Below are 16,267 nucleotides of genomic sequence, written 5' to 3'. Positions count from 1 at the left end.
GAGAAAGCAAGAGTCAGACGCCTTAAACACACACTAATACGACTCATTTTAAAGCCCACATGAGAAATCAAGGAAGCAAAATATATCTGAGAGACGCTCCATGTCTCTAACACCTGCCAACACTCAGGTCCTGGCTGAATCCTGCTTCTCCTGGGCTGGCCATCACTCTTTAGGCAACACATAGGATAGGAGGGATGCACCCTTTCCCTATTATTTCAAGCCTGCCTCTTTCACGCACGATCCCTCTCTCTCCTCCCTATTCTTCCACTGTTTCTACCCGCTCCCCATCTCCTGCAACCCCACTGCTGTTGCTGTAAGATCCTTCCCCTCTGCAGCTTCTGCCATCTGGAACTGCCTTCCTGTGTCCCACCAACTCACTCCCAGCTTCGTCTGCAAATGCATCTCCAGGCCCTTGCCTGTTCTTTTGAATCCCTCTCTCCTGCTGCTGTGGTTTATTATTTAACTCTGTCGTTGCATTATTTAAAGCGTTATTAAGGCACACTTGGAACAGAGTCTGTACAGAAGTGCCACAGTATAGAAAGCTGGACCCTCAGCAAAACTACCCCGAGAGCCAAAATCGTGACAGTTGGAGGGAAGCGGTTTGGATGGAAGAGGGGAAGGCACTTTCTGGATGCCAACATGGATTTTCTCTCCCCCTGGAACTGATATAAGAGCCTCTCAAGGTACCTTTTGCTGCCTGCAGCTTTGGGGTAAGGTTTCCTGGTAGCATTGCCCGGCCAGCTGACACCAAGGCAGAGTTGTCCCTTCCTGTCCCACCCTTGCTGCCCTTGTCACCTAGCACCAGTCACAGCTACAGGCTTGTGGGCACCATCCCCTCCTTAAAATCATTTCTTGGGGATGACTTCAGGGGTGAAGTGCTCTACCAGCAACCCAAACTCAATTCCCCTCTCCCTGCCATTCTTTCCATCAAATGTGAAAATTGCACATCAAGGGGATATTGTAAACACAGCCAGGCCGCGATTCCAAAAAGGGGTTTGTTTCAAATCAGACATAATCCCACAGGAGATAATGCAGATGCATAAATGCTTCTCTTAAAGATGAGGTGACTTATGGTGCTGCAGAGGCCTTGGGTAAAGCCAGGTAGGAATGGGCAAAGGGAACCTGTTCCCTGAATGGCACTTCCCTACATAGTTTTATCCTTGCTTTTTCTTTAGTAATAAGAAGCAAAATTACTGTATTCTTCATGAACTCTCCTACCCCAGGAGAAATGAAATGTGAGATAAAGCCTTCTCTTCAAGGGCTTTGAAATCCAGGAAAGTGCTATGTAAAGAGATGTATTCTTACCCTTACAAGTAAAAGACCATAAACTCTTTTTTCCGAGGCCCTGGAGCACTTGTGCAATTCAGCCAAAGCTTCGCTGCCTGCAGACAACCCCCAGGGCTGTCCCTTCCCACCGTGGGGCCGGTCACCTGAAGTCTCTGCACTCTTTTCACTCATCCCACCGCAGCCTGAGGGGGCACAAGGGCCACGGTCCCTGCTGCATGAAAGAGCAAGGCGAAAGCCGAGCCCAGGAGTCCTGCTGCTCTAAAACCAGAGCACACGTCCTCCCTTCCTTGCTTCCTCTGAGCAAAGCCACTGCAGGCATTTACGTGGGCTGAAGGGTCACTAAACAGCAGCGGGTTAACCTGTGAGATGAATTTTAGGGAGGGCTCCAGACTTCTCTGCTTCCCCATCGAAGAGGTCAGCTCATGAACTTGATTTTCCCAATGGGTTTTTTTGCTTCTGGAAGGGCTCTGGTGAGGCCAGTCTCACTGGGGGGCTGGAAGGCACCAATGGCTCAGTGGGATGGGATGGTGCATCCTCCTCTCCCCATTGCTCACGTGCTGGGATGAGGCTTGCAAGGGGCAATGGGGGCAATAAAACTTTTGTGACTGCCACAGCCCTGCCCTTCGTGGTGTGAGTTCAGCTCTCGCATCCCCCCAGATACATCAGAAACCACTGTGGCTTCATCAACGCCAAACTCTTGCTTTGATGACCGAATACTAGAATCCAGACCAGGATTTCCAGGGTTATTTCTATCACATGCCAGGAGGCCAGGAACAAGCTTTCAAAAGACTTTTAAAAGACTTTTACAAAACTCCACCCAATTCAGTCTGGACAGTGCTGGAGAGCAGTAAAAGAAGACAGAAATGCTTATATCCACATTTGACTCTTTTGATTCACATAAACTTGGTAACAGCCAAACTTTATTAGCAAGCAAAGGCTGTTGGATGATCAATGAAATGAGTAGTAATTTCACAGGAAGCTACACATTTAATCCATTGGCAAGAAATGTGCAGCACTGTGTTTTGGGAGACTTTTAATCCCCACCATAACAGCCTGGACTGTCCTTGCTTTTCCAGGAAATTCTAACACTGTTTAAAATCACACTGCACATCAGACGTGAGGCAGCTCCCACTGCCAGACCTGCCTCCCCTCCGATGCCTGAAACCGGCAGGACCAAACCACCCCAGGGCAGCACCATGGGTAAAACTTGCACTGGCACAACATCGTTATCCTCAGCCTCAGACCTGAATTAACCGCAGAAGCATCGATCAGACGTGACTTGCATGGCACACCTCACTCTGCTTGGAGCATCCCTCCGCCACAGCCGAGGGACATTGAACAGTGGCACATTTCTGAGAACAGCCGGACAGGTTTAAGGTTCCTAACTCAAAAGACTCATCGAGAAAAATGTTTTTCTCTTCCAAAAATGAATTCCAAAATGCTCCCAAACCTGTTGCACAAATAACTGGGTGCTTTGTTGTGTTCAACTGCATTTCATCTGCAGTAAGTGCTTTCCCTTCCTCCCGCGCAGGGCCTGGCTGAGAGCAGCTCCCTCCAGCGAGATGGGATTGTCTGACACAGGACACAGTGAGGGGGACCCGAGTAGCCTTTACACAAGCATTCAGACTTAGCAAAACATCTTGTGCTCCTCAACAAATCAATTCTGGAAGCTATTGATAGTTGGCTAAAGTTCCATTTAAAAAAATGACCACTTACCTGCCAGAATATGCTGTCTATTGTATTTCCCAGAAAGCCGTCTCTGCCTTCCGATGATACCAGCTTAGGTCCCAGAATAGTCATAAATTCATCAAAATCAACCTGGCCATCCCCTGGAATGAAAGAAAAAGATCAATGTTTTCACTGAAGTACCACTTCGTGCCAATGTCCAACACGCCACTCTGGATCTGCTGCATATCTGGACCCATACATGCACTACGGCACCTCCTACATCAACTTCATGGTGCCTACAGACCCGAATTTGTTGTTATCCCAATGAATGGCCCATGTTGTGGCATACCCACACCTGAAGACAGGACCAGGTGATACACAAATGGAGATGAATAGGTTGTTCCCCAGCCCCAGAGAGTTTGTAGGCAAGTTGCTCCTCAGAAAAACAATTTTGGCAGGAGGACAGCAGCCATCAGCGGGGCCAGGGCTCTTCCCTTCTACAGAGCCGCCAAACAGCCAGGTCTCTGCAAAGCTTTTACAGGGCCAACCCCATCCTCCAGGGGAAGGGAGTACACACGGAGGGAAGAGCCAGACTATTGCGAATCCACAAGGCATTTCATTTCAGCTTTCCATCAGCATCCATCTCTTAAAAGCCCTGTGTGCTCAGCATGCAGAGCAGGCAGTGTCGACACAGTTTCAGTGCCATTAGCTGCTCCTGCCATTAATGAACTGAGCCTATGCAGTCCCAAACCCCTCCAGTATATTGTATGTTTTGTAAATGAGGCATGTGGCTGTTTGAAGTATATCTGAGCATTGTATCAAATATTACTTTTCCCTCAGAGAACTTCTGCGATGCTTAATGAAAATGGCAAAAAAGGGAAATTCATGCCTGTTGAAGGATCTTAAAAATACCTGCTTCCCTGAACAGGGTAGTTCAATGTCTATACGCCTCTCCTTTGTCTGTCAGTCCATAGACATATCCTCCTACATATTATTAGGCCAATTGATATGGGTGGCTATATTAGCCCTCCTTCAAGTCTGGAAACAGAATCAGCAACTGTAAGACTTTTTGGTTGGTTTTTATTCAAATTCAGCTGGAACTGACTGCATCCACCTCTCCACATAGTTGCTGTTGCTAAATTAGTAGGTCTAAGAAGTATCTAAAACCATCAGACTAAAGCAGATCAATGCAAGGGATACTATTAAAATGTCATTATTGACTGCAGTACCTGCAGCAGCCCTGCGTGACAGCTTTACCACATGCATTGCATGCTGCTCCTATCTCTCCTTTTGATTATATTTCATATGCTTGATCTGAGCATATGCACCACTGATTGAAATCTTGCCATGTCCCTATCTTCGCAGAAACACAATGTGAAAATAAGCAGAGTCAAAATGCTCGTTTGCCAGAATAGTGATCTCTATCCACTAGGTTCTGCCTGTAATTTCTTGAAGACAAGAGCAAATATCCTAGGGGTGAGCCAGTGACGGGGCTCTGAAAGGAAACCCAGCAGGGATTCATAATAGCTTTGATCTCGTAATGTGCAAGAAGACCCCATCCAGCTGCTAAAGTTGCTCACATCTTCAGGGCTCAGCACATGCTGAAGGGCTTTGTAGGGCTGGAGTAGGCTGAGCACTTGCAGGATGGAGCTCAATTCTGGGACAGCTTATTAAGCAGAAAAGGAAAGGGATGGGCACCCCGTCACTTGGAAAGCCATTCTTTAAAACATTTATGGGCTATGAGAAAATGTGTTCCTTCTGCTTCCCCATGAGAGGCATCAGTTTATGACATCAAGTCGGATTGTATCAGTCACAGCACGTTGTCTCACGTTGGGGAAGGTAATGCAAAGTGACAGTGGATTCGGGGCGATTTACATTGCAGTACATCACTTCAAGGGAAAGGCAGTAACAGAACCATACACTGTGATGCAAATTGGGTTAAAGAAATTAGCCAGATTAGCAAGAAAACAATTTGCATTTTAAAGAGATTCTAGTATCTGCCCGTGCATATATTTGGTCTATCCACATGCGACCCCAAAATATTGAGTTATTCAATTTGCGTTTTCTACAATGTCATTTCATCCATAGAGGAGCGGCAGCACTTAGTCCTACACATGACTCATGAGAAAGCGGGTGCCAGCACTCCTGGGCTCTGTGTCTGACTCAGAACAAGACTTTGGGCAAACCCTTGCTCATGACTTCTCTGTGCCTTTGCCAGGGATCATAACTAACTGCACAGGGTTTAATTATCAGCTTAATTATAGCATTTTCCACAACCTCAGAAGAACGATGCCATTACAAAATGCATTATTGCCTTATTGACCGCTTTTTCAATTAAAACTGTTAAGTAGCAAGTAAACTAGACCCCAAAACATTTTGCCTGGTAGAAATATCCCTTTAACATTTGTTTTAAGCTGCAGAAAACAAACCTTCCTGCCATCAGGATCTCAGGAGACTGCAGCATCATAATATAAAGAAAGAGAACTCACAATTTTGGCTGAAAATTCCTTTTACAGTATTCAACAGCCAGGAGAGAAATATTATAAAAAACAACACATAGGCTCCAAGATGCACCCAGTGCAACTCTGCGTGGTTCCAAGGTGAAAATGCAGAGGGTTGCTCTTTACAACCCTGGCATAACCAGGTAATGCCCAATACCCACATCGCCTATAGGATCTACGAGAGTTCGGGCCATCCATCAGCTCCTGGGAGCACTCAGCTTGAAATTTGTGTTGGGTACAGTCAAAAGATGTCTTCTTCCTCCTCCAAGCCACAGCCACGTACGCGGCGCGCTACAAGCTGATGTGCGATGCACACATCAAGCATCTGTTCGAGAATCTGCATTGGAGGCAAATCAAACACCATGCACGTCCCCACGTTTGGCTTTGCTGTGCCTACAGATGTGCTCCTCGCCTGGGAGTAGTTGATATTCAGAGTGAGCAATGTGCAGCTTATTCAGAAATTAACTTTTAGTTGGGTTTAAGGCATGGGAAGAAGGGAGGAAAATGCCAGGCTGGAGCATGTCTGCTGTCTGCTCTGCTCTCACCTTCCCTTGCTCCTTTCCATGAGCCATCCAGCAAGCCCCAAACAACACTGCCGTCAGCGGCGATCACACAGCCCCCATCCCTCGCCATCCCCCCGGGCCAATTTATAATGTCTGCAGTGTTCACATCCTCCCCCCACCTCCTGCCTCCAAGCTCACATTAACTACTTTAGCAAGAACTCATCACACTGAAGGAAAACAACCTCGTAAGGAGGGATGGGGCACAAGCAAGTGAAAAGCTATGGCCAGCATGGAGCTGTGGACCGTCCAGTGACGGTCGCAGCTATTCTCCTCTCCCTGCTCCCACCAGTTACAAATGCAGATGAAGTTTATAAACATGAGCCATGCTGAAGTCCCTGATTGATGAAGACACTCACACATTGCAATAACTTATTTACAAACTGGGAGGGCAGGGAAACCTTGAGGCACGGTGGTGCAGGTCAGTTGGGGCAAGGGAAGACCGTCAGGTGGCAAGGTGTGTGAGGACCAGCGGGGTTCTGGGCAGGACGTGATTCAGATGCCACCCCATCCCTAAGTTACCACCCATCAGCCAAGGGACGGTCACTGCTCCTGTGGGTGATCTTAGCAAAACACCAGAGCTGAGCTTAACCCCTGGTTTTAAACCACCTAAAACATTTATTTATTTACTTACAGTTACGGCCTAACATTTTTCTTCCCCATAATGCTTCCTCTTAATCCTGGCATTAATGTCAAAGAGTCAGAAGAGGGTTAGCAATCCTGTGGCTGAACCTCGTATGACTAAAACTGTGACTCAGAACACCACTGGCCACATCATCAGAGACAAATCTGATCTGCTTAATACTAGTCTGTTAGCATCGGCTGGGCGCTAAGTGCTTCCAAATACCCACAAAGGTTTGCTCCCTGCAACATACTGTCTCAGTTCTGACAAAAACCAGGCAAATGTGATAATAAAAAGGAATAGCAACTAGATGCACTGTCAACAGCCTCGGGAGCAATTGTGTGAGCCTGGCTAATTACTTCATCACAGAAAGAGGATGCTGAAGGCACCCAGCAACATCTTTGGGTTCTCTGGGAACCTTTTCAGGGCCCAAAGACCACGTGTGGCCAGCAAGGGATCCTGGACCTGCCAAAGTCACAGCACACACTGTTCACTCACTGAGTGCAGAAAGACCTTGGGGATAATTTCAGTTGGAAGAGCCCCAGCCTCAATGTTTGCTGTGCTGTGACCTCAGTTTGGCCACCACCGCAGAGCTGCACAGAGCTCCACATCGGGCCCTGCATCATGTTCAACATCCACTTATGCCAAGCACACCAAAGACAATGGAGCGGCAGCTAAGAGCAGCATGGAGCTGGGAAACCAAGCTCTTTTCCAGTTCTCCCAGACACTGCAGCCCAAGGAAATTTGCTTTGCACATGATAGCCCCAAGGAAGGGGTGTCTGCGTCTCTGAAAAACGGCCATGAGCTCTTCTAAAACCAATAGGATGTGGAGAAAGGAAAAGCACTAGTCACAACATATAGAGGAGCCTGTAAAACTACCACTGCACTCCCAGGGAGCAAACTCTGGGTTGGACATGTATGTTGGGGGGAGCTGAAGGAGCCTCCACCACTTTTGAAGGGGGCTTTACTCTCCTAAGCTACTTGCCTTCAACCTCAATTCATTCATATTGTGATTGTGCTTCCAGATCCTCAGGTCAAAGACGTTTCAAGGTGCTACCATTTGCTCTTGCTGGAGATGCTGTGCTTCACTGGTGCATCAGAGCTGAGCACAGAAAATCACAACCCTCTCTCTAAGCTGATGGGCTTTCAGCTCCAGTCCAAGGATTTCATCTTCCCTCAGCCCCCATGACTTTAATGAAGAGGAGAAGGGACGGTTGTATTTGCTGGAGGATGTTTAGCACGAAAAAACACAAGCATTTGAGGGCAGGAAGATCTCTGCATTCACCTTGTCAGGGTACCAAAGAGGGCAACTGCAGCATGAAATACCCGCTACTGTACCCTTACACCAAGCCAAGTTACACCCGTGTGGCCTGAGCCCCATCCTGCCTTTCTCCTGGTACATTTGTCCTGATCCCACAGGATTTACCACCAGCAGTTGTCTGCACAGGTTGGATGTGCTGGGCAGGGAGAGTGCAGCAGCCCACCCCCAAACCACGCGGGACCTGGAAGAGGAGAGAAGGATTGGACTAAGCCAGGATGGCAAATCCCCACGTCCCAGGCAGCAGCAGCCTCTGCATGGACTCTTGCAAACTCTCCTGCCAGAGCTCTTCTGCTCTGAAGAAATAATTAAATGCTCAGAGGAGCAGCAGCATGAAGCCATCTTGCCCTCCATCCCATAGGAGAGCCCCGACCCTCAGCCTTCAGTCGACCACTGTCTGTCCAAAAGTCTCCCATCACAGTGACTCCCTTGGAGGACGTAATTAAATATTCATTGGGCTGGAGAAAGACAGAGCGGGAGAGGGAAAGAAAGAGAGGGGGAAAACGTGCATGGATTGCATCGCCTATACCCAAGGGCACAACAGAGACTTACACCTGGTTTTCAGAGCCTTGTGCATTAAACTGGGAGCCTGCATAATCTGGTCTGACTGCTTCCTAAATAAGTCTTTTCCCTGGCCAGTCTCAGGATAATCAGCTTCTCCCTCCTCCTTAAAAGTTTCTTGCCACGGCACTAAAATGATGCGTGCATTTAAACGGAGATGAGGATCTGCTGTGTGTAGACTGATAAGTATTCGGACTTTTTTTTTTTTCTCAAATTTGACCTCCAGAGTGCAGCTAGGTGATATATTTAAAGTTAATGAGCTCTTTTGCAGCTTGGGTCCCAGGCGCACACAACATTCCTGTTTATTTTTATTCTCTTAATAGCTAGCTGCAGTGACTCTCTGTCCCGGTCTGTGTCATTGTTTGCGCCCATAAAGTAACCTGTGCAGTAATAATCCAGCCTGGTGAAGGCTGTTGCTGCTGTGTCTTAAAATGATGCAGAGGATGTGCACAGAAAAGCACAGGATATTTCCCAGACGAGTATTTCGGTTCAGAGATTTTAAGGTCAGAGGAGAACAGCCTGATCGCCAGCCTGACCCTTTCCCCAGCACGACCCAGAGACTTTCTGCCTAATTACAGCCTCAATCCATAATTTCAACGAGAACCAGGGAAAGTCTTTCACAAAACTTTCGACTTTGAAAACAGTTTTAGTTCTAGACATCCATGAAATTGGATGAAAGGAAGAGATAAAGCTCCACTACAATGCGGGGACAGCTGTTTTGCAGTGGGGAAACTGAGGCATAGAGCATCACCTTTCCAAACGTTACCAGAAAGGAGGCTGCCAGCAGAGCCGGGTGCTAGACCTCCCCTGCCTGCCTACGTGGCGATCCACAGGCATGGGACGTGCAACCAGTCCCCAGGATGGAGAAAGATGACAACGAGCATCTCCTGTTTCCAAAGAGTCCTGTTTGCATTCCCTTGGGAGTTTCTGCCCCAGAGCCATCTGCAGAAGGTCGCCGATATTCCTGATCAAGGCATACACGTAAAAAATACAATTTCTCATTTCTCTTGCTCCTTGGGAACAGTAGGGGCATATCCGTCAGCCACTCTTTTACTGTTCACCAGCTCTGTCATACATCCTAAAGCTTTAATGACTGCTTTTTGAAGGAAAAACTTCACTGGAGCTGAAGGAAGAGGTGAAACACCTCCACTGGAGCCCGCTCTGTCCCTTAAGGGCACCTCCATGTCCTGCGGTTTTAGGAGCGGCTGTGCAGAGCTGGCTGCTCTGGTTCAATGACAACTACACATAAAAGATTAGCAGATTCTACAGACATATGTTCCTGAAGGAGGAAATTTCCATGGGGTCTGAAAGGCTCAAACGGAGCCCAGAAAGACAGAGCTGGGGGTGCATCTATCATGACACCGAGAAAAGGACCTTGAGAGTTACTCATTTTGACAGCCCGTTGGCTTGTCTTGCAAGGAAGAGGAAACGGCTGCAGAGGACTTGCTTGCTTCCCCATTAAAAAAAAAAAAAATCTATTAACTCCCCATGTTTGCCCAAGGGGAGCCTGTCCAGGAGCTGACCTGCGAGACAGTGATTGAAGAGGACCGGGGGCTCTGCCTCTGCGGCGCCAGGTGTGACATGTCCCGTGCTCCACCACAAGCACTAAAAGAAGCAGGATGCTGTTAGTGCTTGGCTAGAAGAAAAGTCCAACAAAAACAGTGACTGCAGTAAAAAAAAATATCCATCAGACACCTGCCAAGCAGCGTGCCAGCTTCACGCCAGCCCTGGGAAGCCACAGGATGCCCCAATTACCGTCCCCGTGACCAGCCGTCCTGCAGGGAAAGGCACTGCAGAGCCTGCCGAGCGTGGCGTGCCTCCAGCACGGCCGCTGCGAGCCACCCCCGGCCCCTCTGCGTCCCCCGGGAACCTCTCCCCTGTGCAAAGGCACCCGGCACATAAAACCAAGAGGGCTCGTTCTGCAGGTCTTTGCAGAACTCTTGGATCTTGCAAGTTGTAACCAGTTGATCCCTTTGTCAAATGGATCAAGAGGAGCAAAGTCACGTCGCGACTACCCAGGGCTTCAATTATTTTTGCTCCCCAGGCCCTGTGAATAGCAGGAGAGCTCTGCGTGCGTCACGGCAGCTATCAGACAGCTCGGCACAACTTTGAGACGACCAGCAAGTCACAGGCTCATTAAACCAGAGGAATATGTGTGTTCCCTGTGGCATGCGAGTTGTGTGAGACCAAAATCATAAAACCAGGAATACTGCATTTTAAGGAACAAATACAATTAAACAAGGATGCAAACAAATTACAAGGCATGCCTGCATGAGACAGATCACAGATCGCGCACTGTGTTTTGCAGAGGACTCTGCCCCATCGGAGCAGAGGGTGGACAGGTTTCAGGGAGGGAACTGCAATTCAGTGTTTCCTCTTGTCCAGTCTATTCAACACAGCTGCACTCAACCATCCAGGCGCTGCATCGAAGACAGAATTTCATATTACTTATGAACCTCTTCCCGGTACTGAGCTGCAAATCTGACTAGCTTCACCAGCAACAATAATTACTCTTCATTCTTTGCAGCGAGAACACATAATATGATAATCTCCATTTTACAAATCAGAGCAGACACGAAGAAAGTGGCCTCTATAAATAAAGACAAGTCTCATCAAATCCATCTCACCAACCAAGTTTCTCAGCTCAGCAACACACTTTAAAGGACAACCATGCTGAAATGTTGTTAGATCATTTCTCACACATAAAAATCAGAGGCCTTTGAGTACAGAGGACAAACCCAAAGTCTGCAACAACCTTTGCTTTTCCTATGAACTCTGCATTTTAAACATGGAAACTTTCTGGTCTACCTGCAGCAGCCTGGGCTATTTTACACAGTTTCATGCTGAAATGTTGAAACACAAGGAATTACCCATGGCAGTAAAGTGGGGGCGATGGGGAAAACCAACAAAGAAAAGAAGAAGAGAGGGAGAGACAAAAGAAGGAGATAAAATGTTTTCAGCTTGTGAATGTCACCGTTGTCCCACACAGGGCAGCGCAAGCTGATCTTCTGGACAGAAGCAAACGTTTGGCCATGCAACGTCTGAGAGCAAAGCAGCTCGCTTTCTGCAGGCCACAGGGGAAAGCTCAGCACTTAATTTTTAGAAGAGAGATTTATAGTCTCTCCAGATCTCCCAGTCCAGGTCCTTCGGTTGTTTCCACCCCTGTGACACAGCATACATGCTCCAGCCAGCAGAGCACCCAAATTGGATGTCCCTTCCCTTACATGGGGAAGCAAGTGCAAGCAAACCAAAGCAACGTCGGTGTACAAACCCTGATCCAACAACAGTACAACAGCTTGGAGAACTGACGGTGTACTGTCAGCGCTCCCTAGACAGCGTCCTGACACCAACCCTTGACGCCACGCAGTTATGTCGCTGTCCTTTATTCCCTTTCCAAAGGGGATCACGGCAAGTGTGTGTATGCCTCACCGCACGGGGCAGCACCTGAGCAGCACAACTTCTGCGTGCAAAGCATAGGATGACAATATATCTGCAGAACCCCATTGCAACCATGGGGCTGCCCAAAGCTGGATGAATCTCAGAAGTGCCACCTGGGAGAGCTGCATATCTTCAAAATCTTTTTTGCCAGGGTCACTCTGAATAGCTTACTGGTTTTTTTCCCCCTCTTCAGTTCCCTGCTCCACAAAGAGCCATTGCAAAGCAGCTTGGGAATACGCAGAATTTTAAATTGGGATTTCTTTCCTCTCTTTTTTATTGCTCAAAAGGATGTCATAGCTGTATTTGCGCTACTACTGCTGACGCATCACATAACGTGATAAAAGGTAACAGGTAGCTTGCTTGTACACTGATGAAGCCAGCTCGTCTTTTGCTTGATCAAAGAATTTCCTATTTGTACTATAATAAACAATTTGACACACTGGGGTTTTTTTTTTTCCCTTTTGTGTTAGCCTGAAGTTATTTTTTCAGGGTGCTGAAAACCAGCTGCTCCTCTAATTAGTACACTGAGTGCTTATTTTATTCCTCAGATAAAAGTGTCTTATGTTGTAACGAAACAGTTTGACACTTAAGTCACACATTCATCTATTTTATTGCTGAAGTCTGCTTAAAGAGTAGGCATCCCAGATAAGGCAACACATTTAATGTGCCATTTCTCTGCATTTTTATTAGCATTACTGCCAATTGGAAGAATTTACAAATAATTTCTTTTCCAGCACATAAATATATAAAATATTTTACTTTCCACATACTGGCAGAACATTTCAGGTCATTCTCCAGATTGCAGACAGAAATGTGTGCACCTCTCAGAGTCTGCAATGTTTACGTTCATGCAATACCTAATTATGTCTAAAGATAAAGCAAATCAAGGGTATTAAATAAGGTAAAATTTGACCTCTATTTCCAGACCAAAAGCAAACAATATGTCCCTATAAGGCACAGCACACTGGATAGACGCCCAGCTATACTGAACAACCTGCTGCTGGCACACAGTCATGCACCACTTCTATCAAGATGTAAGCAAAGCTTTGGCCTAATATGAATCTCATGCTCTGAGTGCCGGAACCACCATTCCTCATCTTCCTTCTCCAAAAGAGGCATTTCTGCACAGAAAAACCCTTTGCCTTCTGTTCTATTTTGGTACTTTCATCTCCCCCATCACAGAAATGCCATAGCATTTTCCAGTAGTTCATAAAAGGGTGTTTCTGATGATTTATAAGATTTCTTTTGAGACCTTGAAATATTGCAAGTTTATTCTCATTTTTCTGCCTAATTCATTTTTTTATGCCAACTATAATATTTCCCCCTCCGGCAACTGCGTTCCTCTTCACCTGGGTGAAGCATGCCTTGCAGAACAGCAAAGAGAGTTGGAAGAAAAGGTGGAGAAGGCGTTTGTAGGAAATGCAGTGGATACTCCAGCCTCTGATGCCTGCCTTCCTCCGGTGAGGACTGGCAAGAATTAGATATTCACTGGAAATACCTGCATTCAGCAAAGCCATGCTAAGAGGGCAAATGTAGCTGGGAGCGTGGTCCTTTTCAGGGCTGTGGGGTGTCCTCAGGACAAGGCATGGCCAAGGCTGAGGGCTTCCCCTGTGCCACCACCAGCTCCCATCACTCACCCCCTGCCACAGCATGGGAATGAAACATCTCCTGCCCCAGTGGCCCAAACTCATCTCAGTTGTTGGGGTAATAAAAGCCAAGTCGATGTGCAACTGTGCAGTCAGTCCCTTGGGAATATTTGGCAGCCACCTCTGAGGATGGAAAGCTGGTCTTGATGCTTCTTTGTATAGGATTTGCTGTGAGTTTACACTTCTCTGTGCACAGGAAAATATATCTTGTTCTGTTTATGAGCCCCAACTCATCCTGGAGTCCCATCTTAACATTTCTTGGCTAAACTTCTCTCCTTCTTCCCCAGCCCTGAGACAGCTTTGCCATGTCATGGCATCAAAGCCCAGCAGATAAGTAACCCAAGCCTCTCCATGTGCCATGGGCTTCACAGCATGGGACAGCCTGCATCCTTGTGATCCAACAGGCAGGAGCCGCCTCCTGCTGCTCTGAGCCCTGGAGGGCATCCTCAGCATCACCCCGCGACATTTGCTCTGGGCAAACCCACTCGTTGCACTCACTTCCACCCTGTCAATGCCAGGGCTGCTGGCATGTCACCTGGGAAGGAAGGCTGATGGTAGCACTCAAGAGCCATGGAGGCATTAAAAGTGAGGTGACACCTGTGAAGAGCTCCTGGGCAAAATCCAAGCTGTGCAGTTGCCGTTTTCACTTAAGTGCATGCAGCATTTTCTAACTAACTACATTTTGCCTTCAAATGTAATTTTGCCTTATGAAATGCACCTTCATTTCTGCTCTGATTTGGAGGCTCACTGTGTGTTACTGAACAGCTGCACGCTACGTCCCCAGAAGCAACTGTCCTTGGGCGTCTCTGGAGTTGATCCCTGTGTTATTTACTGAGCTCGGTGAGATCCTTTGTGGCAGAAGGTGACACACGGGTGTGAACTGCTCTTGTCATATCAGTTTATGCTCAGCCACAAAACCACTCCAGCATAGACTGCATATGCTTCTCTTAAAAAAACATGTTTTGTCCAACCTAGCCATCCTGCTCCCACAGCACGAACGTCTCCTCAGCCTGACCTAGACAGGGCTGAGCCTTCCTCCTTATCCCTACAGAAACCAGGGTTTGCAATGAAAACCAAATTCAGACCAGCTCTGGTTGCTCATTATTTGAAGCCCATCAGTTAAATAAGCCGCAGTAGATACAGCCACTCTGCCATCCTGCAACGTGAACGCACTCCCAAGGTAATTCCTGATGAAAACCGTATGTTTGCACTAGGTCTGTTCAGGCTGGTTCAGATTAAATATAAACCACTGCCAATTGTATTACCTCATTATTAGCAGACACTGGCAGCAGTCTTGCGTGGAGAAACGGACGTCTGGCTATGCTACCTGCCGTCACATCGTAATTCATGTCAGGTGCTGGGGGATGCGCAGGAGGATTACCGCCTCCCCCTTGGCTTTCCTGACCGCAGGGGACTCCTCCTTGAACGTGACCTTTCATCCAGCCAAGCTTCCCACCCACCTGATGCCAGGCCAAAGCCTTGGAAAAATTTGGCAGCCCTCAACAGGAGTATATGGGAAGGAGGGTAAGGCTGTCCCTGGGAGTGCAGGGCATGACTGACACCCCCGGGAGCTCGCTCGGTTCAAGCCCTGCTACTGAATGATGCTCACGCACAGTGGGAGGGGATGGAGGAAGTCATTGCTGGTGCTCACTACATATTTCAAGTTAAATCCCAGAAAAAAATGAAGACAATCCATTGGAGAAAAAGTAGCCATAAGCCATATAACATTAATTCAAGCCTTACAGTATTAATTCAATTTGCAGGCAAGGTAAATATTTCGCATAATATTCCCCTATTTGCTCAGTGCCTAAAGAATTTCCAGTTATCTGTCTTTTTTCAATGTATGGCCCATTTGACCTTCATATAGCACAGACTTGTGTCCAGCCCCAAAACCCTCTGCTCAAAATACTTCAACAAAAGGCAGCTGAGACATAATAAGAAGAAAAACTCCCAGTACAACCAGACCGTATCTTTGGAGCTGTTGAAACTGTTGAGCTGGAAGAGATGGAGGATCACCTCCCATCTCTGCAAAAAACACATTGAGCTTTCTGAAAGGTCTCAAACAGGAATTTAACACCTTCCATCTGCAGCCCATTACTCTACATTTTAACTCCACCTCTCTGATTACAGGTCCCTGCACACTAGGAGTGTATACGAAAGAGTGCCAAAGTCTCAAGTCTGTGAGACCAAGAGTCAGGCAATAACTGGAGATGAATCAAAACTGGAAGCCAAGTCCACAGCACTCTTTTTCCAAAAAAGCGCAGAGAATTGGCACCATGCTGAGTCTGGCCTTTGCAAAACCTAAAGAGAAATCACCTGGTCTGCTAGGAAAGGCCAGCAGAACATAACAAGGTGCAAACAATAATTTTTAGAGAAAATGCTTTTAAAAGTGATGGATTTTTTTTTTCTTTTCTTTTAGGAATGAGATCATTTCAACAACTGATCTTCTCTATCCAGGAGGTTTTGCATTGCTTTGTCTCTAGGGGAGATGCTGAACACCCTCCAGCAGGCTGACACCCTCTTCCCCGCTTCCCTTGCCCTGAAGAATATAGTTGTTCTGTGCATCTCACGGGGGCATTCGACTCAGATATCCTCGGGGAGGTAGGAGAGCTTCTCTCCCGCTGCCACCATCTCCCATGGGCTCTGCTCTCAGCAGTCTCCTCGAG

At 47.3% G+C, this 16,267-nt stretch overlaps 1 protein-coding gene across 1 annotated transcript in view; it reads right to left on the bottom strand.

Moving 5' to 3' along the window:
• Nucleotides 1–16,267, bottom strand: part of CALN1 (calneuron 1) — a gene marked incomplete at both ends in the record, with an annotated part of 108,575 nt that overhangs the window by 52,823 nt on the left and 39,485 nt on the right. Inside the window, one exon of the mRNA XM_082328035.1 lies at nt 3,004–3,116. Coding sequence (XP_082184161.1) covers nt 3,004–3,116 — 113 coding nt within the window. The remainder of the gene's footprint in view (nt 1–3,003; nt 3,117–16,267) is intronic.

This window comes from Platalea leucorodia, assembly GCF_965183815.1.
Source record: "Platalea leucorodia genome assembly, chromosome: 16".
In the NCBI taxonomy this organism is placed as follows: Eukaryota; Metazoa; Chordata; class Aves; order Pelecaniformes; family Threskiornithidae; genus Platalea; species Platalea leucorodia.
Note: the sequence above shows the minus strand (reverse complement) of the source record. Positions and strands in the feature narration are given on the sequence as shown.